At 50.2% G+C, this 27,515-nt stretch overlaps 1 protein-coding gene across 9 annotated transcripts in view; it reads left to right on the top strand.

Moving 5' to 3' along the window:
- Nucleotides 1-27,515, top strand: part of CELF2 (CUGBP Elav-like family member 2) — a 163,152-nt gene that overhangs the window by 120,318 nt on the left and 15,319 nt on the right. For 8 of the 9 annotated variants that reach the window (XM_061559879.1, XM_061559884.1, XM_061559878.1 and 5 more), the window contains 9 exons: nucleotides 1,821-1,949; nucleotides 8,122-8,201; nucleotides 9,966-10,118; nucleotides 12,261-12,333; nucleotides 15,696-15,827; nucleotides 18,998-19,108; nucleotides 21,063-21,095; nucleotides 21,887-22,111; nucleotides 25,464-25,607. In XM_061559879.1, coding sequence (XP_061415863.1) covers nucleotides 1,821-1,949; nucleotides 8,122-8,201; nucleotides 9,966-10,118; nucleotides 12,261-12,333; nucleotides 15,696-15,827; nucleotides 18,998-19,108; nucleotides 21,063-21,095; nucleotides 21,887-22,111; nucleotides 25,464-25,607 — 1,080 coding nt within the window. The remainder of the gene's footprint in view (nucleotides 1-1,820; nucleotides 1,950-8,121; nucleotides 8,202-9,965; nucleotides 10,119-12,260; nucleotides 12,334-15,695; nucleotides 15,828-18,997; nucleotides 19,109-21,062; nucleotides 21,096-21,886; nucleotides 22,112-25,463; nucleotides 25,608-27,515) is intronic. The other variant, XM_061559880.1, reaches the window with a different exon arrangement.

The following is a 27,515-nucleotide window of genomic DNA, read 5'->3' as shown; positions in this document are numbered from 1 at the left end:
GTGCGAAAGAAGTTCAACATACATATATATGCCACCGTGCATGTCTCTGCGTGTACCACTATTTGTGAGTGTCCACGTGTTCTTCCTACGGTGAGTGCTTATGTGTGTGCCGACTACGTACACGGGGAGTGGTAGTGCGGTGGTTCGCTCGCTTTGCTACGAACACGGCCAACCGAGTTCGATTCCCGCTCACAGCCAACATCGCAGACGGATATTTGAAGTGGTCTTGAACCTCCCCTGGTTTGGCTCAGCCTTAAGTGAATTTGCATCTCGACATATGTAACCATGATTGTATCCGAAGTCTGCGCTGTATAACATCTGTACCGTTGCAAGAAGCCCATGAAATAAGTTAAATCTTTCTAATCTATCCAGCTGGTGTGCAGTAGACATCGGCACTGGGGAGACAAAGGCAGCTGAACGTGGTGCTGGCCAGTCACCACTTTGTGTGCTGATTTGGCCTTAATAGGTGCTCGCTAACTGCACTTAGTCTAACAGTCTGCTGAAGGCTACATGGGAGATCTTTGTCTTTGCTTTCGTGCGTCTTTGCATGTGTCCTTGTGTGTTACGCTTTATATGGTCCCTGCTTGTCTGTCACTGATGACCTCATTAAGAGCTTCCTTTGAAGTGGGCGTTATTATCAAGAAATTCCCGTGTAGTTCACAAATGTCAACACCGTTCTTATTCAGGCTAATTTGAAAGCGGAATAAAAAATATATTTTAAAGTCAAACCACCTTGGCCATCAAATGAACTTTTGCGTGGTGCTCATCACTATTAGCAGTCCTAAGCCAGTGGTGAAAGTTCCACCTTCCTATGGCAGGGTCCATCAATCCAAACAGCAACTGCTGTGGATATCCCACACAGTAGAGGTGTGATGATGGTCCTAAGCCGGTCCCCAACCTTAATCTTTTTTTTTTACTTTTCTCGAATTTACAGACCATCGTTCTCCACATGATTCCCCACACGGAATGTTTTCTGGGTCTCTGGTAGACTGTGCAGTAGGTGGCACGTGATGGTGGCATGTGACTCGCAGCCGCAGCCATAGTTTAGATGTATACTGGAGGCGGTGTGCCGGCTGCGAAAAATATTTTGAGGATTAGCGACCTGGACAGATCCGGCTGAAATAAAGCCCTGAGCTTATCCGTGTGTCCATGTTTCTCTACGTGAGTGTTAGCGCCCAGTGTCTGGGCAGCGGTAGCGAAGTGGTTGGGCGCACTGCGCTACGAACTCGGCGACCTGAGTTCGATTTTCGCGCATGACGTCATCGTCCCGAATGCCATGTTATTTATTTATAATATAGGTTTATTTTTTTTGTTATTCTTCTTTTTTTTGGTTAGATCGCTTAAATATAAATGTGTCGTTAAACCCGCCACCACCCAACACAGCCAATTAGTAAGTTGTGAATGGTAAATGTTGTGGATTTGCTCTCCAACACACCAGTGTGCTGTACGGGTAACAAATTGGCATATTTTGTTTACGTGACAAATCTTACTAATTGGCTGTGTCGGGTGGTGGTGGGTTTAACGACACATTTATATTTACGAGATCTAACCCAAAAAAAATCTATATTATTGATGATATTGGTCGTGAAAGCCTACGTGTTAAAGTATTTATTTATATTTAGTGACTTGCCTTAGCATTTTCTCTAATTTTCACTCCCTATCCGTTTGTTTTGTAATAGTTTGCCGTTGTAACGTGCGGACCCCCGTGCCCATGCCAGACGCCTGTAAAAAAGAGCTTCATAGCTCATCGGATTCCTCCTCCAGTCTAAATAAACACTCTTGATTCTTTATCTTTCTCTCGCTGCGCCTCTGCTCCACAGAGGACCGGAAGCTGTTCATCGGGATGGTGTCCAAAAAGTGCAACGAGGGCGACGTGCGGGTCATGTTCTCTGCGTTCGGACACATCGAGGAGTGCCGCGTGCTGCGTGGACCCGACGGCCTCAGCCGGGGTGGGCCCCCTCCCCTCCCTCCCCTCCCTCCCCTCCCCTCCCTCCCTCCCTCCCTCCTTTTTTTTTTTCTTTTTATTAACGATCAGACGAGAAAGATGCTCGGTCTTTCGGCACTTTGCTTCGTTCATCACGTCGTTTTTTTTTTGCTTATGTGCCCCCTTTTTTAAATCAAAGATATAACACGGGTTTCCCGTGTAACATTAGTCCCATTGTGTGTTACTGTGTTCATAGACACCAACAACAAACCCTCCCTCCCTTTCCCCCTCACTTTCCTCACCTCCCTCCTCCCTGGCCTCCCTCCGTCCTTCCCTTTCCTCACCTCACCTCCCCCCCATGTGACTGTCGTACTGCGAGGGTGCGAACCGCACTTCCGACGCGCTGCGTTAAGGGGAACAGGGACAGGACGCAACACCGGATTGCCACGTTCGGAATGGGAAGCCTGATCCAAGAGATTTTTTATCTGCCTTGGAATGTTTGAAACGGGGGCGTGTGTAATTATTTTGCATCAATAAGTCACCGGTACGTCACCGACCGTCATAGGACGTTACCGCGACCTCTGAGCTTCCAAAGGTCAACCGTTTGAAATTGTTCCGCCTCGGCGTGGCAGTTGAAACAACAACGGATACGTCTCTTAAATCTCCCCCACCCTCCCCCCCCCAGTTCTCTGTCCACCCAGCAGGAGAAAGATGCGTTCACCGCAGTCACTCGATTGGCTGGTTGCATATAGTTTGGTAAAGTGTGGCTTTGCCATCTCCTCTTCCAAGACCTCTGGTCAGCGTGGAAGAGTAGGCCAACTACCCTCTAGAGGGGGCTCCTATAGAGCTCCCTCTAGTGGAGGCCCTTCGCTAGCAGCGATGTGAGCAAGCAATTGCAGGGCTGCACCCTTGCATTTTTGTCAATATAATTGAACTTTTTGGGGCTTGTCGGTGCAGTATAGGCCTTGCAATTAATCTGTATGGCATATGTGAAATAATTTGTGTCAGAGAATGGTCGCACAAGATATCTTTCACAAAACTTCTCCACCAAAATCCTTCCATAGGCATTTTCAATCGCGTGCACAGTCGGCGTTGGACTTTCCCACACACTCCAGAATGAGATGTTTGTTGCGTGACATTCAACTCCTTACAATTAATTCTCAGGTATAGAATGTAGCCAAATGAAATGCAAACCAAATGTAATACAGCAATACCCCAGTTTAGGTCCGGGGGTTGCGTTCCTGAAAGGGTGCGACGACGAATATCGAAACGGCGTCAATCAAATTTCGATTTAAAGCTTTCGTGACTGCAGGGAGTCATCTTCTTGGTTCTTTCGGTAAAGTCACGTAGAAGGGAAATAATAAAATAATAAAAATAAAACATAATAAAATAATTCTCACGACGTTTCGGCCACAACGCAAGCAGCCGTCCTCAGGTGAGGAATAGGTCTGTCGGGAAGACAGCGTCTGAATGAAACACCCCAGGCTTGGAGCGTATATTTAAGCTGGATTGGAGGGGGAAGAGCGCCTTGACATAGTAATTAGCATATCAAGAGGAATTTAGCATATTTATGGGAAATGCAGGTATGGGATTAGTCAATCAAAGCGATTTGCAGGGCAGGTGTCGGAGGCGAAGGTTGAGAGGCGACGGATAACGAGAAACGACGGACGATGATGCTGTCAGCGACGTAAGCGTGCGGGCTGATGCGACGCAAATAGGGTCACGGTGTTAATAAAGCGTCGAAGTATTTGGGTAACGACGTAAGAGGAGATTTAAATCGGGGTGTTGCTGGACAATTCTTCTTTCGTACGGCCGATGTGGATGCAGAGCATCAACGACAATTTCACATTCAGGTGGTCAAGCCAGACAACAACCGCGTCAGGAGCAGTTTTTTTGGGCTTCTATCATGAGTACGTTCCATCTTGGTGACTGAGCTGAGACCGTACAGACTCGTGTACTGAGTCAAATGGGGGAGCTACCCACATTCACACACGGGGTATTTGCGTGCTGCCGACTAAGTGCTCTGTATGACCTCATAGCCGCCTGGACAGCTCAGAAGTTTAACTTTCTCAAGAGTTTTTGTTTTGCGTGAATCGATTTTTTTTATTTTCCCGGAGATCCAGCGAGGCATTGTTAATCGTGATTTGTTTGTATTTCATTGAAGTTGATGCCTTTTGGTTCAGAAATCGTTTGAGAATATTTATTTTTAAACATTTATATCAATAACACCGCTTTTGAAAGGATAAAATATATATAAAAAACATTACGCATATTAAAAATATATATAATAGACACCGTTTCAGGCAATGGGCGTTCTTCATCGTACATAAAGACCGCGAGAGTATTTCATGTTCTATGAAAAAAGGCCATTGCCCCAAAACATTGCCTATTATATTTTTCTTTTAAGGCATCGTTATCAACGGATGTGCTTGTGCGCCACTGCCAATGCAGCATTACCCAAAATACTTTCTTTTTATTTATTTCGTAGTGAGGAGGATAGCAAAGAACGCAGTTTAAAGGGTTTTGTCAAGTCACTACTGGATGAAGGCCTCCCCACACTCGGTCCGTTGGGATGGTGGAGGGCGAGGGTTTGGGTTCTTTGACCATACTTCACCACAATGTGGGTTGGTAAGAGGAGGCCCGAGGACCATGGGAGAAACAAGAAACATTCGAGGTTTTGTCGCGTAAAATGGAAACACAACTACTCTTCTTCATGAAATTCATCTATGAATTTGCGAAACACAGTACGGGCCTTTTCTACACCTGGCCAATATATCTTAAACTTAAATTCCAGAACCTGTTGCCGACATTGGAGATAATCGGCAATGTCCGTTTAGCTTTAACACAATCGTGTCTGAGGATATTACATCAGATTGCTTTTGTTAAAAAAAAAACTACAGTCTTATTCACTTCTACAGTTGCTGGCAAATGTTTTTTTTAATGCTTGCATTCATAGTTCATTAGTGGTTAAAAATATGACTCGGAATTGGAATTTAATTACACAATTTACATATTTTCTTGCTTCGTTATTATTATTATTGCTTTGTAGCATTGTTTGGCATCACATGGTGGAAGTGTTGCCTAAATGTGTCAATATGGCTCAGAAGGGTTAATTAATGTTTTATTTAAATGTAGTTTTTTTAATTACATCTTTGTGTAAAAGTTATTTTGATGGGGGGGGGGGTTGCATCATATTTCATCAATTGTATTGCCTAGTAACATCTGGTGCATGAAGGCAAATGCGGTTTGTGTGATGCGTTGAATCCAGATTATGCGCTAATTAAGACATATCGCGCACACACCTAGAATGATACATTTCCGGTAATTATTGCCAACTTCCGACAATTTGATTACATTTTTTTGAGAAACTTCGTCAAGTTCATTTACATACACTGTGTACGGTAAACAACTGATTGTAAGTGACGGTGTTAAACACAGAATCACATTATTCCTGATCAGGCAAAGCACTCTTTTGTGACAAAAATCATCATCATCTTTGGCCATCATCAATCCACTGCTGGATGAAGGTCTCTCCAGGCTATTTTAAGTGACTGTGAAAACACAGGGCCTTATTGTTCACGATCATTTATAGCACCAATTTATTGTCTAAAAACCATCATCATACATGATCAATCCACTGCCGAATGAATACGTCTGCAAGCCATTGCCATCTTATTGAAAGACATTGGGATACAGTTCGTATCATCGAGGTGAGAAGGAACGGGAGAGAACCCCAAACTGCTGAAGAGTGGCATAGAAATAGACGTGGGGTGGAAATCTATTAACACAAAAGATTACTTTTCTCAAACACATTCTAGTCTGCGCGCGCGTGTGTGTACACCGTACCTATAGAGTGGTGGTTGGCGCACTGAGCTACAGCTCCCGGCGAGCCGAATTCGATTCTCGGCCACCAGTATTATCAACGTCAAGTGATATTGGCTGAGTGGGAGGTCACTCGTTCTCCTCCGCCGCCCCTGGGGCTCTGAGACTCCCCTTTCTCCCAGCCGACTCCTGCACCCTGTTCAGCTCCAGGCCAAGGGCCTTCCCCTTTCAATTAACTTCCATAGTACAGCTCTCTGCCCCTGTTCAAGTCCAGGCTCAGGAGATTCCTCTTTTTCCGCTGCCTGTGACCGCCCGCCCCTTTCCCTTGAGAAAACTATAAAGTAGGCATGACCTCCTTTCACCAGGGTGCCAAGTTGCCACCGTTGCGTACACCGAGTCCCTTGAGGCAACGGTTACATTTGGACACTCTACAAATCCCAGGTGTGTTTCGTCAGCGCACTTCAGCGGTGTTTATTGCAGCAGTGGACCCAATGAAATGTGGGGGAGATCCCCCCGAGGGCATCGATTCTCTCGAGTGCTGCCAAAGAGGGACTTTTGGTGCCGGTGAGGCAATCTAAAATGTTATTACAACCGTGGAACAGAGACCAACGTCAGGCAGCGGTGCTAGGTGGGTGAGTCGGGGGGGGGGAATCACTTACTTTGATTGACAGATCAGGGTCAATGGTTCCGTGCAGATTTTTGTGGCCAAGTGTAAACTTCCTCGAGCTCGGGAGTAATTCGGCGAGGAGCTCCGGACGACGTTTCCGGGCGCGCTGGAAGGGTCGGCGGCGCTTCAACAACGCCACCGCGGTCGCATCGGTAAACGGTGACTTCCCCTTGATATTCTTAGGTTTTTTCGGTAAAGTCACGTAGGTAAAAAATAAAAATTAATAAAAGTAAAATAAAAATAAAATAAAAATCACGACGTTTCGGAGGCAACACAAGCCTCCGTCGTCAGGTGGAACCGTCACAGCACGATAGCTATATCAAGTAAGATACATCGTGATTTTTATTTTATTTTTTATTTTACTTTTATTAATTTTCATTTAAATTTTTTACCTACGTGACTTTACCGAAAAAACCTAAGAATATGAATCCTTGCAGTCACGAAAGCTTCACTTCCCCTTGACTTAAAGCTTTCGTGACTGCAGGAATTCATATTCTTTGGGTCTTTCGGTAAAGTCACGTAAATAGGTTCAAAGAAAATAACGAGACTTTTTTTTTCAAACTACGACGTTTCGCTCGCAACACAAGCGGTCGTCATCTCTCCTGGTCTCGACCTGATGACGACCGCTTGTGTCGTGATCGAAGCGTCGTAGTTTTTTGTTATTTTTTGTTATTTTCTTTGAACCTATCTACGTGACTTTACCAGAAGACCCAAAGAATAGTGACTTCCCCTTCCCAAGGCACCGGGGTTGCTCGTGTGGGAGGCGTGCTGCTTGCGCAGCAGAGGCACAGAGACAAAATGTTTTGTCAGGCAGCCCATCGCATTGCCAGAATAGGCCACGAGATGCTGGATTGGTTTAAGCGGGGGTGTGGGGGGGAGTGGGGGGGGAGTGGGGGGGGCGTGGGGGGGGCGTGGGGGGGGGGCGTGGGGGGGGGTGGCTGGACTTAGGCAAGCGCTCCTCCGAGCGAGGGCAGCGTCAGGAGAGGTAGCGGCTCGCTCGCGTCAGGTGACACTGCCGGGTCGGCTTCTTCGCTTCGGTGGAGGGCAGCGATTTTTTTTTTGCACCGGACTCCGGGAAAGCGGAGTGTTGGCGGCAGGTTATGCCGCACGACGCCGGGGAGGCGGAGGGGGCAGGGCAGGGGGGGGGGGCGTAGTTTCATGGTTTTGCCTCTCTGCCAATCTCTTTCCTCGCAAAGACGCACGGTCCGGAGAGAAGGGCCGGAGGTAATTTTGATAGAGCCATGCCGGGCGAGGGAACCTATTGGTGAGGGATTTAGAGATTAGGTGATGGGTTTATAGAGACAGCGAGAGTTTAGAGACGTCCTTGAACTTTCTTCCCTCGGACCGGCGCCTCTCAAGTGTCGAGGTTTCCGATTGACAGCCGTGGAGATCGTTCGGAAAGTCACGCGCCCTCGCACGTGGCGGCTCAGTCTCTGCGTGATACACTAAAATACCACCTTCACGTAACCGGATTATGACGATGTGGTTCATGTTCGTGTAAAATAAGAGCGCGGTGTGCAAGTCGGCGATGGTGGCGGTCTCCGTCCTCACATTGTCCCTGGCGGTTGTTTTCGTTCAGACGTTTGCGCTCAAAACGTGTTCCGCTGCATCTGTCCAGCGTCTTGAGGCGCGGGCGTAGTTAGGACGCCACCACATTGTAATTGTCATTGCTGTTGTTGTTGTCGTTATTTGTTTCGTGTCCGTACAGGTTGTGCTTTTGTAACGTTTTCCACGAGAGCCATGGCGTTGAATGCCATCAAGGCGATGCACCAATCCCAGACCATGGAGGTGAGTAAAGCGACGGCTCTACAACCGGTATCCTGCTATCAACTGCCGTGACCTCGCCAGCACTCCCCATACCCGCAAAGAGCACTCGTCAAAAAACCCTCCCTGACAGATTCCTAGACCTCATCACGCCCCGACAATCTGTCTAGCTGGCCCTCTAACCCCTCGCCAAACTTCCTTAAATCCTTCCCCAATCAAACTCCCCGAATGCTCCACACGTAGACCTCCCGATGCAAAAAAAAGTATAAATTCGCCTGCCTTTATCATCGCGCCTTCACCACCGGTCCCCCACCACACCTCGCTTCTCTCACCTTGCACTAAAGGCTCGTGGTAGAACCATACGCAGCGTCACTCAAAATCTGCTTTAGATATCAAGTTCTCCAACTGTTACAGCCTCACGTCCGTTCTCTGCTGTCGCCCCTCGGTGTGAAACTCTCTTATCCCTTTGCACATCGGCAACATAAATGCACTCTGACTTTCAAGAAACATCTAAAGGCCTATCTGTTGGGTCAGGCTTATGAGCAGCCCTGGCCTCTGAGTTGTTGACTTGTGTGAAAGATCTGGCGCATTATACATTTCATGATTATTGTTAAACACGTTCGGTCTCCAAGTCTGATACGACACCATGAGTTATCTCGGCCTCCTCAATTCCTCTCAATGTGACCTGACCTCCGTGCACGTCCAAAGTCTCCCCACATCCCCTCAACGTCTTGCCACACCTCGACACTTTCAAGGCCGTAGTTGTCTCTTTGAAGTTGAGTGAAACCTGTTGTCGTACAACCGCGGGGGTTATTTGACAGCGCGTAGCCATGCTGGCGATTATGGATTCATAAAGATAGGGAGCATAGATGTGGGAGAATAATGGTCTCGTACACCGGCCCACCACGTATATCCACCCTTCCAAGCAGGATCCAGGTCCAAAATATCCTGCTTAGCTTCCCGCACCTCCGATTAGCACGCTTGGCTACGTACGGTGCGACAGAAGTTCAACCTTTCGTACAAACACATACTGAAAACCACCATTGATGGCCGCGTGTTAATTAAAATAGTGCCCGTGTTTATTGGGTAAGGTGGAGCATTGGCGTTTATAGGGATGCTTTGCGTCGGCATTTCAAAGCGCCTTACAGGCACACCTCATCCCCACCGTTCCAGTGTCCCGCTGCGGTCCAGGCCTGCATCATCAGGTCTTCTTCTACGTGCAGCGTTGGTGACTCTCCGAGGCCAGTCGAGGATGCAGAATCCTTCTGTCGAAATGCATTTCGAATACCAATCTAGTCGCGACGGATTCCCGGCCACGGGGTAACAAGGGTGGCGAGTGATATCTGAACCGATCCTGAGGCCCTCCGCCTTCACCAACCTGCACTGACCAGCGCAGTGAGGTCAAACAGACCACCAACACTAACACACGGCATGGGTGAGGCATCCATCCAGCGGCGGATCGACAAAATTCCTGTAAATAATAAAATATTAAGAATCATTCATTGCTGAATTCCAATTATTATTGTGCTGGAATCACGTAAATTGTCTCGTATTTTATAAATTTATACGTTTAATAATTCATGATTACCATAATCATATCTCGCTTAGCAACCGAAACGCTCGACTGCAACGTGAGATGTTCCCCCCCCCCCCCCGCAAATGACGTCATTGCCTGGTCATTTACCTGGTCAAATGACGTCATTGCCTGGTCATTTACCTGGTCAAATGACGTCATTGCCTGGTCATTTGCCGCCGGCCTCGTCGTAATGGCCCTCCACTTCCACGCAGGGCTGCTCGGCACCGCTCGTCGTCAAGTTCGCCGACACGCAGAAGGACAAGGAGCACAAAAGGCTGCAGCAGCAGATCTCGCAGCAGATGCAGCAACTCAACGCCTGGGGTGGCATGGCCGGCATGGGTGCGCTGGCACCGCAGTACCTGGCGGTGAGTGGGCGTGCGACCAGCCGCCGTCCCTGTTTGGTCGACCTCCCTGCCCCTGTTCAATTCCCCAGGCTCAAGGCCCCCCTCCCCTGTTCCTCCGCCTGTGAACGGCCGCCCCTCTTTGTGAAATAAATGCGCCCCAGCCGAGGCTGCGGTCGCATTGAGACTGTATCTGAATCCAGTTTGTGCGCTGTTAAACCGATGAAGGCAAAATGCGGGGGACGTGGATCGGGGACATTCTCAGTTGTGAAAGCGAGAGGGACGGACGTTCCCGAAAGGAAGGATGTTGGGAATGAGGAGCTCGGTATCAGTTCAGGATCTAGTTGAGCCGAGGACCCTCTATTGGGCAGAGGCCTCAAGAGAAAGAAGTTGTGTGCAAGGAGCGAGGCACGCAGACGCTTTGCATACAGGGACATTCAGTACGCACGCACGCACACACAGGGGTGCACGGACACACGCGTGCAGATGTGCGTCATTATATGTAGTGCCAACTTTGAATAGTGATATTGGCAGATTGATGGTTCAGCAGCTGTTCTGTCGAAATACTGGAACGCCGTAGCACTAAACTTGAAAACTATTGATGATTTAAGACCTTTTGAAGTAAATTAAAACGCGCCAAGTGAAACTCATCTCGTTTGTCATCCTATAATCCATGACCCCCTGTAGCCCCCACCCCCCCGGGGGACATTCTACAGCCACACTCTGCCACGAGCTCTTAGGTGAACGTTTCCGCGAACCCCTATTTGCGTACACAAATGCATACGGTGATACTCGCGGCGGCGTCGGCGGCCCACTCGGACGAATAGCAGAGAACTCGACGCATTCGTCAGTTTAACGCTGCCTTACAAAAAAGACAAAGTATTCACTAGGCGACGTTCTTTTGGGGACAATGCTCCTTCTTCACAGCACGCGGAGGGGGCAAGGGAGGTGGGTGGCTAAGAGTGGCCTCCCTGTGTGCCGTGAAGAATGGCCGTTTGCCCAAAACGTCGCCCCTTATTTGTACATTTTCATTTATTGTACGAATTTGGTTGAGTGTGTGGAATACTCGGTCCACGGACTCGCATCACAGGACAACTTGCCGTTTTCTGTTGAGTCTTAGACTTGACATATTTACTCATAAATAAGTAAACAAATACACGCTGAAGCTTTTTCCATGCCCAACACAACGACATTGCTCCTCATCCCAACTTTCCTATGTTCATGTACAAGGAAGATTGTGATAAAAAAAAAAAATTTAAACCACAACTTCACAATGCCAGACGAGATCAGAACTTCCAAATGCGACATCGCGATCTTGCAATCCGCCGGGACGGAGACGAGAGGTCAGGCAAGCTCCGCTTGAATCGACTGGCCAAATCCCACCGTAATTGCGGCCCATATCCTTCCGTCTCAGAAGCCAACACGCCGGGTTTGGGCCTGGGTAACAATGAGAATGCTTTGGCGTTTGCGCCATTCTTGCAGCGCCAAGGCTGCACACGACGACAGCAGCTACGTTGCACGCAGTCTGCTATCGTCTCGCGCAGTGTGTGCAGCGACGTTGCCACGTCCTTCCCCGATTGAGTACTTTCATCTGAGTTCACTTACGGGGACACGCACGTTTGACGTCAATGGCCGCCGTCAAGCTCGTAGGCTCTCATGGATGTTATTTTTTATAACCCTAGTTAAAAATTTCATAGATTTTTCATATGCGGCAAACCAAGTGTAATTTTTCAGTTGTAGTTTTTTTTGCGCAAAATTAACACACCTGGAATATGCCCGTTCTGGGTTCTTTTTAACAGCTCTGGGTCATGCATGCTGTGAGAGAGTCCATCTGTCTGACTCAGAAATGAAACTACCACACACACACATCGAACAAAGACCGCATTGCGCGCTTTCAGATGCGCTTCTGCGGCCGTCTGGAACGCTCTTCCTTCCAATATTAGGAAGCCACTGGAGCTATGCACTTTTAAATCTGCATTGAAAACTAATTTCTTTAGAACTGCTTTTTGTGCTTAGTTAGTTGTCCGATAAACACGGTTGGCTACGTACGGTGCAAAAGAAATTCAACATGCACACACTCCAAGATTCCTGAATACCGGCATCCAGTCACTAAATCTTATCCCTTCCCTGTTTCGCCCGCTGCCTTCCCTCTCTGTGCGCGCTCAGCTTTACCTGCAGCTTCTGCAGGCAGCCGCTACAGGAAATCTGGGAGCCTACGGGAGCCTCCAGCAGATGGCCGGTGAGCGGGGAATCACACACACACACACAATTAGCACGGTTGGTTACGTATGGTGCGAAATACATACTTAAGCGATGTCAGGATAGGTGCACTGCGAGGCCACGTGACATGGCAGAGGCTCATTAGCAGCATGGTTATGCCACAGATTCAGGTTTTTTGGATAGCACGTTTGACTGGCTGATGCAGCAACTGCGCTTCCAATCGTGGCAACCTGCTCCACTGTACGAAACTCGACACTGCTCGTTTGCCTTACTCCCTGCCACTGCTCGTTGCCCCATTTTTTTGTCTCTCTCACTTCTGCTGTCGTTGCACGAGTGCAGAAACTTAGCAAATGCCCAGTAGCAGCTTGCATGAGCCTCAGGGTCTGCGGCCCCGTCTACGATTTCAACGTTCTATTTCTGCAGCCCGCGGAGTGCCCACTTCGGCCCTCGTGTGAACTTACACAAAAGCCACGTGGATATTTAGTAATTGGCATTATCCACAAACGTACGTGTGTTTGCGTGTCAGACTCAAATGTCGTGAGGAGTGGTAGTGCAGGCGGTTACCGCACTGCGTTACGAACCCAGCGATCCGGGTTCGAGTCCTTCTCACAGTCAACATCAGTGACGATCATCTGAACTAGTTCGGGGCCTTCCGTAAGTCGACTCAACCTCAATTGAGTACAAAGGCTGGCCGGGCGTGGCGCATGGCCGGGCCACCCCCTCGTGTGCCGTGACGGCCTTCATAGGCGCTACGCACTAGCAGGAGTTCTACTCTACATGTACTCTACAGAAAAAAAGAGAACAATATCCGAAAAGTGTTCAAAGAAACGTGGAGAGGTTCATACTTGGAATAACGCGTGGATTATAGAACATGCCCCAAGTGAGAGACGTTAGTGAGCTTGGGACGGGACACACGTCGCTGTAGATGGCACGATGGCCTGGTGGTTAAGACTGTCGACGGAGTGGGAGCCAAAGGAGGGATGGAGCCAGCTCGTGTGCGGCTGGTCGACGGGTTTTTTAGATCACGTGACTGTGTCAGATGGCGACGGCTCGCGGAGGCCTGCGTATGATCAGCAAAGGGACTAACAGACGGTATTAAACTTGGCAGATCCATGCTGCTTACATCGCAACCTCTGAAGTCGAGATGACTGCGCTTGCTAATTTAGGTTCATTTCTGCAGTCGGGACTTGGTCTAGGATTGAAGCACGTGAAGGTCTGTTTTCACGCCGTCTGATACAGCGGACGACACGCTGGGGCGACACCGGCTCCTGCCAAAATAACCCTGTGGCTGCGATCAGGAATGAAAATGTTTGACTCTGCAAAACTGGCTCTGTATCAAGCGCACAAACCGCTAAGCTCTGCCCAGCCGCCGTAAACAATAAATACATTGATGCAAGAGCATGGGCGCATACGCAGGCTTAAGCTGTTGGAGCACTGACGCAGCGTTCGCAGCTTGCAGGGATCTATTGCTCATGCCAACGGTTGTCAGAAGCACCGAGCCAGCTGTTATCAGGTCCGAAGGCCACGTTGACATTCGCATGGTGGCAGAGTCGTTTGGAGGGACGTCTCGCATCGCAGTCGAGTGTATCGGTTGATCACCGAGATTCGACGGTGGTAATATTTTCGTTTTCTTTTTAAAATACAAGAAAATTGTCAATGAGGTTCCCTGCACAATAATTATTGGAATTAACAATTCATTATTATTAATATTTAATTATTTACAGCCATTTTGTCGATACGCCGCTGGATGAGTGTCTCCCCCATGCCGTGTGTTGGTGGCGGGGGTCTGTTGGACCTCACTGCTCTGGTCAGTGCAGGTCGGCGAAGGCGGAGGGCCCAGGATCCGTTCAGATATCACTCGCCACCGATGCTAGCCCATGGCCACTGATGTTAGCCCATGGCCACCGATGTTAGCCCATGGCCACCGATGCTAGCCCATGGCCACCGATGTTAGCCCATGGCCACCGATGCTAGCCCATGGCCACCGATGCTAGCCCATGGCCGCCGATGCTAGCCCATGGCCACCGATGTTAGCCCATGGCCTCCGATGCTAGTCCATGGCCGCCGATGCTAGCCCATGGCCACCGATGCTAGCCCATGGCCACCGATGCTAGCCCATGGCCACCGATGTTAGCCCATGGCCACCGATGCTAGCCCATGGCCGGGATTCTGTCACTGGTCGGCGAGATGCAAAGCACGTCACACAAACAACTGCACGACCAATCCATGTCCCCCCCCATTATGCATGTTGACGTTTAGGGCGTAGAGCTAGCTTCGTTTTTTTTCAACTGGCATCCGTCCCCACTCTCGGGGGGGTCTTCCTTTCTCTGTCCACTCACTCCTGTCCTGGGCCATTTCCACGTCCATTCCACATTCCTTCACATTCTGGTTCACAGTTTCGAACCTCTCTTTGTCTTTGTCCGCCTCTCTGTCTCCACCCGAGTGTCTCCCCGTTCGTGACCTTTCTTCTCCCGGTGGTGTCCTTCGCTTCTCACGCCGTCGCCATCTGAGGAGTCCCATTAGATTGCGTGAGAAAATACAGCTCTCTTGCCCTTCTCCGTCACGTCTTCATTTCTGACGCGATCCAGTCTTGTGATCCTTGCAATCATTCATGGCCTTGCACAACACCGCTGGCAAATGGTATCTGAACCCCATCTGAGCCTCGAATGCGTCACCTCGGCCTAAATTGAATACCCAGTAAACATCATCATAGCCAGTAAAGCCAGTCAGGCATGCACGACTCTGGCCATGTTTCTCACTGAATATTTTCCAGGTCGCTGTGTGTGTGTGTATCGGTATCTGTGCGCGCATGTCTATGTGTGAATATTTGTGTGTGTGTGTATCCCTACACATCTCGTAACCGCAGCCAGAACAAGAGGTATGCTTATTTGTGGTGTGCCGGTTGCGGAAATACTTTCCGGGTCGCTGACCCAGACAGACCCAGCTAAAATTATCCAATAGTTCTGGCGTGTTCTTCGTCCCTATTGAGTGCCGTATAAAACTTTCCGCAACATTCTCAACCATTGCATGAGCGATCCGTGTGTTTGTGTGCACGCACTAAAGTCGTGTGCGGTAGCGTAACGGTTAGCACGCTGCGCTACGAACCCGGTGACCAGGGTTCGATTCCCGCTCACGGCCAACAACGGTGACGATTATCTGTATTCGTCCTAGGCCTTCCCTAGGTCGACTCAGCCTCAAAACAAGTACCTGGTGCAGTGTGTAAACATCAGCACTCGGGAGACAAAGGCGGCCGAGCGTGGTGCCGCCCACCCGCCCCCTCGTGTTGCCGTGCCAGCCTTCATAGGTGCTCTCCAACAGCGATTGCCCCAACAGTCTGCTAAGGCCATACGGGGGCATCTCTGTCTCTGTCTCTGCACTAAGGTCTCAACGCCATTCAGCTGCAGAACCTCTTGGCTTTGGCAGCAGCAGCTGCGTCACAGTCTCCCGGCTCGGGGTCCTCGGGCGGCGGACTCGGCTCATCCACGGGTGGCCTCGGCGCTCTCGGAGGTGCCGGTAAGAAACGCACTCAGCATAACACTTCTGACAATTTGCAATAATACCACGAGAAATGAGGCCTCCGGGCTCTGGAGACCACCTGGAGAAGATTCCAGGCACGTGTTGACAATGATGGCGAACAAGTGGGAGACTCTTTGACTTTTTAAAGCTATTAACATTACAATGGTTATCAAGTTGCAGTGTATTATGCGTTCCTTTTCCATTAAAAACGATCGTCCCATTTAAGTGTTCTTTGAAGCACACTGTATTATCGACTCATATCTCTGTACGCAGGTGTAATATCTGTGTGCAAAGGGTGCCTTATGTACCGCACATGTACGGCAGTCGTAATTTCGGCTCGCAATGCTAAACCTGAATATAATGCTAATTGGGCCCAGGTCTGCCCCACACTCAGCACCAATGGGTCCCGGTGAGACGAGTCCGACAGCGGTGGTTTGCTCCGGAACACTGAGGCAGCAGTGACACTGCGGTGGATTTGACACCGGGAGAGTGGCACGGTGCGGTAGGGCTTGGCACGACGCGCTGGCGGCGGTGGTGCGCGCAGCTCAGAAGCCCCGGCGCTCGGCTCGATGGCTAAGGATGCATAAATTCTGCGTGAGCGAATCCTTTGATTGTGAGTGAATATTTTCAACGCAGCATCCCCGCCCCCGGCCCCCCCCCCCGACCCCGCGTGTGCCCTGCTTTTTTTGTTTCGTTGGTAATGCGTCTATCCTTTTGTGTGTATGCACAGAGTGCGCCATGGGAGTGGGGGTGTCTTTGGTCTTCCGCGTGTCCTGTGTGCATATGGGAGCGGTAGTGTAGCGGGTAGCGCCACGCTGCGCTACGAACCCGGCGACCCGGGCTCCTGTCACGCTCACGGCCAATACCGGTGACGATTATCTGAACCGGTCCTGGGCCTCTCCTAGGTCGAATCGGCCTCAAATGAGTACCTGGTGCAATGTGTAGACATCGCCACGAGGGAGACAAAGGCGGCCGGGTACGGTGCTGGCCACCCACCCCCTCATGTGGTGTGCCGGCCTTCATAGGTGCCGACTAACAGCATTTGCCCCAATAGCCTGTTATACGGGGAAACTTTGACTTTTTTACGTGTGTGTGTGTGCATTTGTGTGTGTGCAAGCTTGATGGGAGGTGACACGCCAGTTCACGCACTGCGCTGTATTAACAGAGAGCAGGGTTTACGAACATTGCCGCATGCAATACCTTGGAAAATCCGTATCTGAAACTCACCGGGGCCTCCCCCAATTGGAACCGACTCGGTTTGAAATGAGTCGCTGATGAAGTGTCAAAATTCACAGTGGTGGGGACAAACAACGGCTGAAGGCAGCGCTGGCCAGCACCGTCTGTGTGGTGGCCTTTGTACGGCAGTCGCCCCAGCAAAGCCTGTACGTCCGAACTTTTTATTTCTCGTGATTTTTTGGCCCGTGCACACTCACACCCGCGTTTGTGACTTTGTGTGCGGAGCAATGGCGTAGACATCTCATTCTCCCCGAGATGAGCCCCCTGCCCTGGGATTATTTCTGCTCAAGCGCAACACTGGGGGCGAGTGATGTGTGCAACTGGCCTGGCTGTCTGTTCCACATCAGGCTAGATTAAAACGAGCGCTCTGTGCGGTGTGCCCTACCATGCAGCGTCGCCAGTGCCGGCTACTGTGATCGCCATTTACCTGGCGTTAACAGTCCCTCGCCAGACGGCACTGTGCACACCGCGCCTTGTTTAAGTTGTTACAACATTTTATGTAGTTCGTTTCCATTGGATTGTGTGTGTGTGTGTGTGTAGTATGTAGCGGCCTTCATAGGTGCTCGCCAACAGCACTTGCCCCAACAGTATGTTAAGGCTACACGGGGGATCTTTGTCTTTGTATGGTGGGGGTGTGTGTGTGTGTATATATATCTACCGCACACAGATGATTGCTTGCAGCACTTTTACGGTTACTGAGCACGGATCCACAATCCAGAAATGCCAAGCATCCAGCAACAAACGGCACGATTGAAGGTGCTGTAGGTAGACACGTTTTTTGAATTGAGCAAGGTTATTGTAAGGAGACGATACGAGGGAATTCAAATGTTGAGCAATGCGAAGATTGAAGCAGAAACAGAAACGTTGGGACCTGCAGTGTGGTGGTGGGTAGGTGGGTGAGTGCGTGAGTGAGTGAGTGAGTGGATGAGTGAGTGCGTTGTTGTGACCTGTATTGTGGTGGTGAGTGGGTCGGTGGGTGGGTGGGTGAGTGGGTCGGTGGGTGGGTGAGTGAGTGGGTGAATGAGTGAGTGTGTTGTTGTTGTTGTTGTGACCTGCAGGGTGTTGAGTGGATGAACACAGTGTGACGAATGAGACAAAACAGTTAGTCTGGTAGACCGAGTTCACAACATTGGTGGAGCAATCAGTGAGTGAAGCACATGGGAACAGTCACTGGAGTAGTCGTAGCAAAAGAAGTGTGATAAGGAGGTGACAAACCGCAAGTCAGTGGAGTGCATCTGCGAGTGCTGAATCAGTTTCAAAGACAATGCAGATATGATTATCGGAGCGCGTTTGTTTTACATGTTTTGCCACAAGTGCGTGTTGTTGATGCAGACTCGATGTTTGAACACCTCAACACCCGCGTTATTGCCAGAAAAGGTCAAAGCCTAATCTTAGTTTTTATCATCATCATGCCGAACCAACAATCAACCTGAACGCTTTACATCTCACGGTCTACCAAGTTTCATCAGAGGGTGCGCTCTGTACATGCGCATGTACGTGCGTTGAATGGCCGTGTTCGTAGCACAGTGCGTCAACCACTGCACCGCCGCTCCCCATAGTGGGCACACGCATAAGGAGGACGCACCCAAGTGGGAGCAGATGGATACGCGTAATTAGTGGTACACGCGGATACATGCACGGTGGCATATGTGTATGTACGTTGAACTTCTTTCGCACCGTACGTAGCCAACCGCGTTAATCGGAGGTGTGCGTGCGTGTGTGTGTGCGTGTATATCGGTGCGTGTGTGTGTCGGTGCGTGTGTGTGTCGGTGCGTGTTTGTGTGTCGGTGCGTGTGTGTGTGTTGGTGCGTGTGTGCGTGCGTGTGTGTGTGTGTGTCGGTGCGTGTGTGTGTGTGTCGGTGCGTGTGTGTGTGTGCGTGTGTGTGTGTCGGTGCGTGTGTGTGCGTGTGCACGGCTGTCACGCGCTCCAGGTGGCAGCTCCTCCAGCTCCTCCAGCTCTGGTGTGGGCTCCATGGGCTCGCTGGCCGGGCTGCAGGGCCTTGGGGGAAACTCGGCGCTCAGCACCATGGGCGCCCTGGCAGGTAAATCGGGGGCGGGGGGGGGTGAGGGCGATTTTAGGTAGAGGACGGAACCAGGCCGACCCCTCACAGTCGATGCCACTCGTGACAAATCCCCTTCCCTCCCAGACGCCGTTGACATCCGTCGCTGCTGTGATGAGGCAGCAGCCCCCTGTTTCACATTCGTCATCCATGGGCTGGTGCAGACATCGGTACCGCCTAAGGTTGCAAAACTTTAGTCGTACCAATTGATTTACAATCCTAATAAAGAGCAAACTTGGAACCACAAGTCATTCCACCTCAGGTGCTACCCGGGGGAAGTGAAAGACTCGGTCTGGGCTCGTGAAACCGTAATGAGTGCTTACGATCCGGGATCTGTCCGGGTCACCGACACTGAAAAATATTTCCACGCCAGGCACGCCACATCCATCATATCCCTCTCTCACTACAGCTATATCTCTCCCATCACGTGCCTACTTCGCCCGGTTTACCGGTGACCCAGAAAATACCGAGTGAGAAATGACGCCCCCTGCACACAATACGCATTTTGTTTCTTGCCGCAGCAGCCACAGGGCCACAGTATTTGTCGGCGCGTGCATTAGCGCACAGAGATCACCTCCCCCCCGTGCCCCCCCCTCCCACAAATTGAGTCTCTTCAGCTGTGGGGGCAAGTGCCGGGAGCGATCAACTTATTTCAGTCCGCACACCGTGTGCTCCCCCGTCTCCCCGGTGGTGCTGGCGACAATCGTCCACGCTGCGCTGGGCAATCATTTGAGGTCGAGTCGACGCAAAGAGGAGGCCCAGGCCATGGTTCACGTACACAAATTGACAGCGCGCAGCGTCGCGTGCGTCGTGGCGCCACAGATGGAGCCACCGGTGTTGGGATGGTTGCTTAAGCCTGGCAGCCTCTGCGCCGTCGATATTCTCCCCCGCGCACAACGCGCCCCACACCGTCGACGATTTTGCGCTCCGGCCATGGCCGTACATATATACGGCAATCGGAATTTTTGTGCACCTTCGATTAGCACGCTTCGCTATGTACGGCGCGAAAGAAGTCCAGAGTACGTACGTACGTGCGTACATACGTCACGTAATTTATTAATAGTTTGCAATCAAGAGACCGTTGGGATAATCGTCCTCACGTGAGGGAGACACGCACGTGGCGCGTATTGTCACGTGCACCGGGACTGTGACGATTCGGTTTTGGCCGTCGCAATTCGCGGTTCGCGATTCCATTGGAGAGCCGATTGTTTATTTTTCTCAATCTCAAAAACGTTGATGCTCACGAACGCAATCGGATGCCTATAATATATAAAGGTTTAAAAAAATCTAATCGGCACATCATCACACCCTCTAATACGTACACAGGCCATGTGCTCCAGGCTGTCCAATATGAGTTTTAGGCATCGTGAAATGTTTCCTAGAGGGGAAAAGCATGGCTTTTAGGCACACCATCAGCGGCCCCGGACCACAACGGGTAGAGACAGAGGAGCGACCAAGTGATAACAGGGACACGAACATCTCCTCGACGATTCATTTACGCGACGTTAGTGCCCCCTACAACTGCCTCCGATGAAATCGCCCTCAGTGTGCCTCGTCTTGCCCGATCTCAGAAGCTAAGTCGGGTCGAGCCTGGATAGTGCTTGGATGGATGACCACTCTGTATAACGGGTTGTGATAGGCTGTTGCTGGGCTGCGTGGTGAGCATCAGAGGGCGGTGCAGTAAAATCCATTACTGTTACTCTACTTCTACACCGCCACGTCCAATGCTGCCCGCCTTTCACAACCGGCAATGCCCAGCGTTGTTCGAGTCCGGTAAACTAACCCCCGCGACCCGCACGGCGTGGGGAGGCCCTCGTCCAGAAGTGGATTGACCAGCAGGGCTGTAACATGTGCGTACACGTGTGCGCACAGCTGCAGAGAGTGGGGCATCCGTGAAGGTTCAATACTAACACACATCCTCGATACTAACCCACAGCTGCACTGGAGTCCTTTCACCTTCATTCGCAAGGTGAGAAAAAACACCCCTCCCCCCGTTTACCCGCAGATAACACGACGAGTGGTGCATGGTGGGGCGTTGTTGCATGTGAGGTACCGCGGCGCATGAGGGGGGAGGAAAGAATTGAAACCCCCGTTATTGAAAAGCTTTCGATTTGAGAGGCTTAATTAAATTCGTTTAAAAAAAAATGTGTTTTATTTTTACAGGAGTTGCCGTTGCTTGCCAGATTTTTTTGCCGTGAACCGATACGCCGTTAATAATCGAGGCGACTAACACGCAGTTGTTTTTCAATTTGCATCGTACTTCTTTAAGCTCTACGCAGTGTCGTTTAGGGGACGTGAGCCCAGCGGCAGCGCGTTTGCCTCTAGTTGCAAAGGGTCGCGGTTCGAGCCCAGTGACCACCCCTGGTTAACACCGCAGGTCTATTTAACATAAATACGCGCAGTCTGCTTCGCAGTGGACATTTAACAACCCGTGTTTTTGTCATTAATGAGATTGTTGGCCGCGTGTGCCGAAGTCACGGTCCGCATTTTAAAATAATTTGGTAAATCGCTCAGAATTTACACAATTGTGGAAATCCAAACAAAACAGCACCAGTGCCCCCCACTACTGGCAGACTAATGCCCACTTGCAGGGCCGGCGCTGTGTTTCACCTGGTGCCGTAAACGAACAGCTGCCACGGGGGGAGGGGGGGGGGGGTTGTCCCTTGCCGTAGAGCGCCCCGAGATGTCCTGTCTGGGAGGTATACGTATAAAGCGGTGGTGGTGATGGTGATGATGCTGTTGATTATCAAATGCCCTTAGGTATGGGCTCGCTCAATGGCGGCCTGGGGGGCTCGGGTCTCTCCAATGGCACGGGCGGTGCCGGTGGAGGGGGAGGAGGCGGTGGCGGCGGCGGAGGAGGAGGCGGTATGGATGCACTGAACCAGGCGTACTCCAGCATTCAGCAGTACGCCGCCTCTGCTCTGCCCGGCCTCTACGGCCACAACCTGGTGCAGAGCCAGGGAGTGGCGGGCAGCCAGAAGGAGGGTAGGGGCTCTTTGCCTTTTTCGTGTCAAATGTTCGTTGCTCATTTTGATTGCGATCGCGCCATCAGGAGACGAGTATCCGGTCGACTCCGCCCGCAAGAGCAGTGCGCGCAACCCTCTGTGTTTGAGAGCAGCCCGCGGAAGCGAGTATCACATAGCTCAGGTGTGGGGAACCTCTTTTTCTGCCAAGGGCCATTTGGATATTTATAATATCATTCGCGGGCCATAGAAAATTATCAACTTAAAAATTTGCCCTGTTATATTTGGTCAAACGTTTAATTAACTCACCCCTAATGTGATGGCTGCAACTGCTTCTCTTTGGCGAGGCGTGTGATGTTAGCTGGTATTGATGATGTTGCTGCTACTCGCAACTGCTTTTCCAGGTTTGCTCCTAGATTTATTGAATCTAGAGTCCCGCCTGCGGTTGGCTTGGCAGAGCCACACCGAATGATTTCGCGAGCCTTATATGGCCCGCGGGCCGGACGTTCCCCACTCCTGACATAGCTCCCTCTGAGAACTGAATAATTGATCTCCGGTCGACGCTGTAGGGGGCAGAACTCTTCTATTTGCCCTACTGCAGAGTGATCTTCGGCACGTCCGATTCGCACTCTTGGCTATGTACATTGCAAGAAGTTCAACATACATACATACATGTCATATTTCTTCTGCCTCAGCAGTTCTCCTGCTGTTTTTTTTTTCACCTGAAGACGATTGCTTGTCCTGCGATCGAAACGTCGTGATTTTGTTATTATTTTTCTATCTACGTGACTTTACCGAAAGACCCAAAGAGCATACATACATGTTCTTCACATGACAGTTAAGCCAATAATTTTAAGTCTCGGAGCTGGATATTTGCCAATTCGGCACAAAACCAAGTTTCATGTGAAACTAAAAGCCTCCACGTTAAAAACTAAACTCTATATATTTTTCGATTTAAATTTCGATTTAAATATATTTTTTTACAAGTAAGGCCCCCAGAGCTGCTATAGAGGTCTTTTTCAAACGCGACCTGGTCACAAATGATCGCCCAACGAAGCGGCTTATCACATGGAAACGCAGAGCAGCCAAATGCATGAAGTGTTGTTCTCTCTGCAGTCGTTGACGTCTGGGCTGAGACCGTCGATGCGCTGCTCTTGTGAACCCAGTTGACTCGCTCCCTCGTGGCAGCAGTTTCGGTTCGAACGCAGAATCTCACCGGTGCTGCCAGTCCACAGTCAAAAAAATGTTAATAAAAAAGGAAAAAAAAAGCAAGGGAGCTACATATATGTTCATATTACCGAGAAGAAATCCCGACTTTCCAACTGTGGCCACCGATATGAAAATCTATTAATTTTTTTAAATGATAGCATCATTGGTGACAGTGCTTTTTTCTCGGGACAAGAGTGTTTTGCCATTGTTCCACATTTTACCGCAGCCATGGTAAAGGTGGCGCTGATTTTGCTCAAGCGATTGCAGCGTCGTGTGCCTCCAATCAGCGCGGTTCGCTATGGGCGGCGCGAAAGAAGCTCAACATCCATGCAGGAACACGGGCGTCCGTCCTGCTTGCATACAAGCAACTTTGCCTTTCAGCCTATACTGGACTTTTCTCCAACAAAATTTGTTCAGATCTTCCGTAGCCAGCAGTGCATCGCATCGTGATAGAAAGCAAACGTAACATCAAATTAATATTTTTCTTAAGTCGCTGAGAAAGAACCATTATCCACACTAATTGGCCACCTTCGGATTTCTTCTAAACAGTCTTCATCGCGTGCCATTCAAAAAAACCTCGTGTTTTAGTCTTCAGAGCTGAAATATTCTGATTTCATCGAAGAAATACAACTGGGATTTGTGTTGTGTGTCTGTGTGTGTACAGACATTAATGAGCCGTCCGAGACCATTACTTTGAGAACTTAGCATAAATCAAAAGTGGCTTAGAGCCAGATTCAAACCTAGGATTTCAGCAGTCATAAATGTGAATTAACCCCTTGAGTAAACATATAATCTATGTAAACATTTGTAAAAAAACAAAACAAATCGGGGCCAAAATTATCCCAGTCAGGGTTGTTTGCATCGGGTGGCGATTACTTTTTCCTTTCTGCAAAATGTTCGTTCAACTTTTTCCCCTTACCTAGACACAGAGCACGTGCGCGCACACCATGCCTGTCAGGGCATGTGCCACTGTACACAGGTGGCCTAATCCCCCCCCACCTCCTCCCGAGGCCTGTCTTTCTCACCGCTGTCTCAACAGAGCGACAGCAGTGAGCAACATTGAAAAAAATTGTTATAAAAGAAACGGTGCCGACGTATTTTTGTTTGGTTCGACATCGCATTATAACAGTTCGGTTAAAAATTCAAAACACATTCCTACATTTACAAGCAAATTTCTCTCTCCTACTTGCGCTCTCCTGCTCGCTCCTACGTGAACATGAGTTGTCCCGGCCATCTCTAAACCTTTATAAACATTCTGCCTCAGCAGATTCCCCCTCTTTTTTTCACCTGAAGACGGTTGCTTGTGTTGCGATCGAAACGTCGTGATCTATTATTTTTCTACCTATGTGACTTTACCCGAAAGAACCAAAGAGTATACATTCCTACCGTCATGCCTGCGCCGCACAGGTTACCGTTGCAGGATATTTTGTTAATTGGAAACGCGGCCCCTGGCTTCTGATTAGCGACGTCAGTGTCGTGCCCCGCTGCCTCGTCGCGTGGCTTCTTTGGAGCTGTCAAAAATACGCCGTTGGTCACGCTGAAGCGGGCCACGCGCACCTCCAAGCGCGCGTCGAGCGGACGACCGAAGCCTGCCGGATTGGCAAATGTGACGCGACGCTGTGCCGTTACCGCACTCGGACGCACGTGTGGCCTTGTGTGTGTGTGTGTGCTTCTGCACTTGGTCTGTTTGCGCATGCACCTGCACACATGTTTACTTCTGCATGTCGCTGTGCCCGTGTGTCTGCATCCACGCGTCTATGTGCAATCGTGAAAGCCTGCGGACGTCTGCGTGGTTCATCTTTGCGCGCATCTGCCTTCGGGCGTCTTTGTACTGATAGACTTGTCTCTGTGCACAAATCCATGCGTCTGTGTGTTTATGCCAATGTGTTTGTGTTTCACGCGTATCTGTTACGACCTTTGTGTGTCCATTTTCTTGTTTACGTCGCCGTGCGTCTAATTGTGTCTTTGCCTCTGTCCACGCATCCAGTTGTCTGTTAACTTGAGTTGTAAGCCATCTTGCCCATCGGTTGTGCGTCCGTGCGTCTCCGTCCAGAAGTGTGTGTTGCGTCTGTCCACGTCCGTGCGTCCATGTCCGTGCGTCTTGTGTGTGTGTCCGTGTGTGTGTCCGTGTGTGTCTGCGCGTGTATGTCTCTGTGTCGCGCCAGGCCCCGAGGGAGCGAACCTGTTCATCTACCACCTCCCCCAGGAGTTTGGAGACCAGGACCTCATGCAGATGTTCGTGCCGTTCGGCGCAGTCATTTCGGCCAAGGTGTTCATCGACAAGCAGACCAACCTCAGCAAGTGCTTCGGTGAGCCGCGAGCCGAGCCACGAGCCCAAGCGATCGGTGCTCTCGACACCACGCCAGTTCGTAAGGGGGGGCGGGTCAAGGTGACGATGCGGCAGGGTGGCGCCGCAGCAACGCCGGTCCCTTGCCGGTTCGATTCCTGACCTTGGGCGTCCTTTGTACGTGGGATTTGTACGTGTGTTCTCCCTCTGTTGTGCATGGGCCTTCTCTGGGTTCTCCGGTTTCTTCCCATGGCTAAAAAAACAAAAACAAACACGTACAATGTAACCGACGTTGACCGAAACATCCCAGTGCGAACAAAAAAATCACCTGAAAATTACCCAATTGCGATTGCACGTCTCGACGTTGTACGCACGTGCGCATCTCTGGCCAAATTCGTGCGTTTCTTGATAAAAAAGCTGAACACACCGATGGCACGAGGTGGTGGTGGTGGAGGGGCAGTTCACTGCACATGTCTCATTGCGTGAAATTCAATCGGTTGTGTCGAGCCCAGGCGAGCGCAAATAAAAAGCACTTTCGGGGGATGGCAAGAGGGGACTGCACCCGACTTCGCTTCCTCGCACGAGACAAAATCTCTCTTCCCGTCCTCTCAGCGTGTCCTCATTCTCACTCATTCACTCCTTTGCTTCGTAAGATGTTGTGTCTGCCAGTGGCCGAATCGTGTGTTTGGTTAAGCGAGGGTTTTTTTAGGCGTTGTTGCAGCAGTGGCAGCCTTCGTACCCAACTTTGGCTGCAGAAGATTATTATTCTGGAGGGCAGTTGTGATGATGTACAACTGTAGTGATTCAGTCACAACCGAATATACTCACCCTACGTTATCGACACGGCCTGCATGATACGGACAGTAAGGAAGTAAAACAAGCCCTCTGATTGGTACTCAATGGGCCTGAAAGGGGATTGGTTCGAGGCAGGGAATTGAAGGGATTTGAGGAGAAATACAAATGGAAAGAGTGGGAAACGTAGGATAATTGACAGGGAGGACAGTTGGAATCCGTTAGGAAAAGTGGAAGGTGATTGGCTAGAGGGAAAGTGGAAGGTCAAGGAACCTTCGAGGAAGGGGCTTGAGCAATGTATAAATGGGAAGCAAGAGAGTTCGGGACACATGGAGAGAAGGGAATCCTTGAAGATCGTGCCTAAGGAAATAAATACTCCTATTGATGAAAACTGCTGTGTCGGTTGTCACTGCACCAGCCATCATGCTCAACTACTTTCAGGAGACGTCACCGGACAAGAAGGCACCAAGTCTAAAGTGGGTTCAAATGCCACGGGGAGCGGTGGAGCGATGACGCTGTGATTAGCGCACGGCACTACGAGCCCAGCCACGGCTAACGTCGGTGCTGAGTGATATTGTGAGCCGCTCCTGGGTCTCCCTTCGGCTGCCTGCATCGACCAGCGGCGGGTGAAGTATGGTCAAACAATCGCCATAACCGACACGGCGTGGCGAGGACTTCATCCAGCAGTAGGAAAAATGAGCGACGGAACAGTCACGGGAGGAAGACGTCTTGGAGGGTTGGCGGAGCTGGTGCAGCCGAGAAGTCCGCTGAGCAACGGCAGGCCCACTGGTGAAGAGTAATTCGCAACGGGCAGAGAATGCTGAAGAGCTGGAAAAGGGAGTGAAAGAGCTCAATGCTTCCGTATAACAGCTGACGCCTGCTAAGGAAGTTAAAGTTCACGGAGATGTTGATGTAAAAAAAAACATTTTACGCTGGAAGGATTGCAAATCAGAATCGAGCTGCATCATGTCGGGAAGCCACAGCAGGAGGCTGCTCTAAGGAAGATGGAGAAGAGTGTGAGAACTGCAGAGGACTTTGTTGTTCACCGTGTATTCCATGGAAGGAGTGTATCAGGGTATTGCTGAATAAGATAAACTCGCGGAAATAATGACACTTAAGGGAAAACCAGCATGGCTTT

The sequence above is a fragment of the Lethenteron reissneri genome, chromosome 26 (assembly GCF_015708825.2).
Source record: "Lethenteron reissneri isolate LAM-NWPU_2019-01 chromosome 26, ASM1570882v1, whole genome shotgun sequence".
NCBI classification, from domain to species: domain Eukaryota; kingdom Metazoa; phylum Chordata; class Hyperoartia; order Petromyzontiformes; family Petromyzontidae; genus Lethenteron; species Lethenteron reissneri.
Note: the sequence above shows the minus strand (reverse complement) of the source record. Positions and strands in the feature narration are given on the sequence as shown.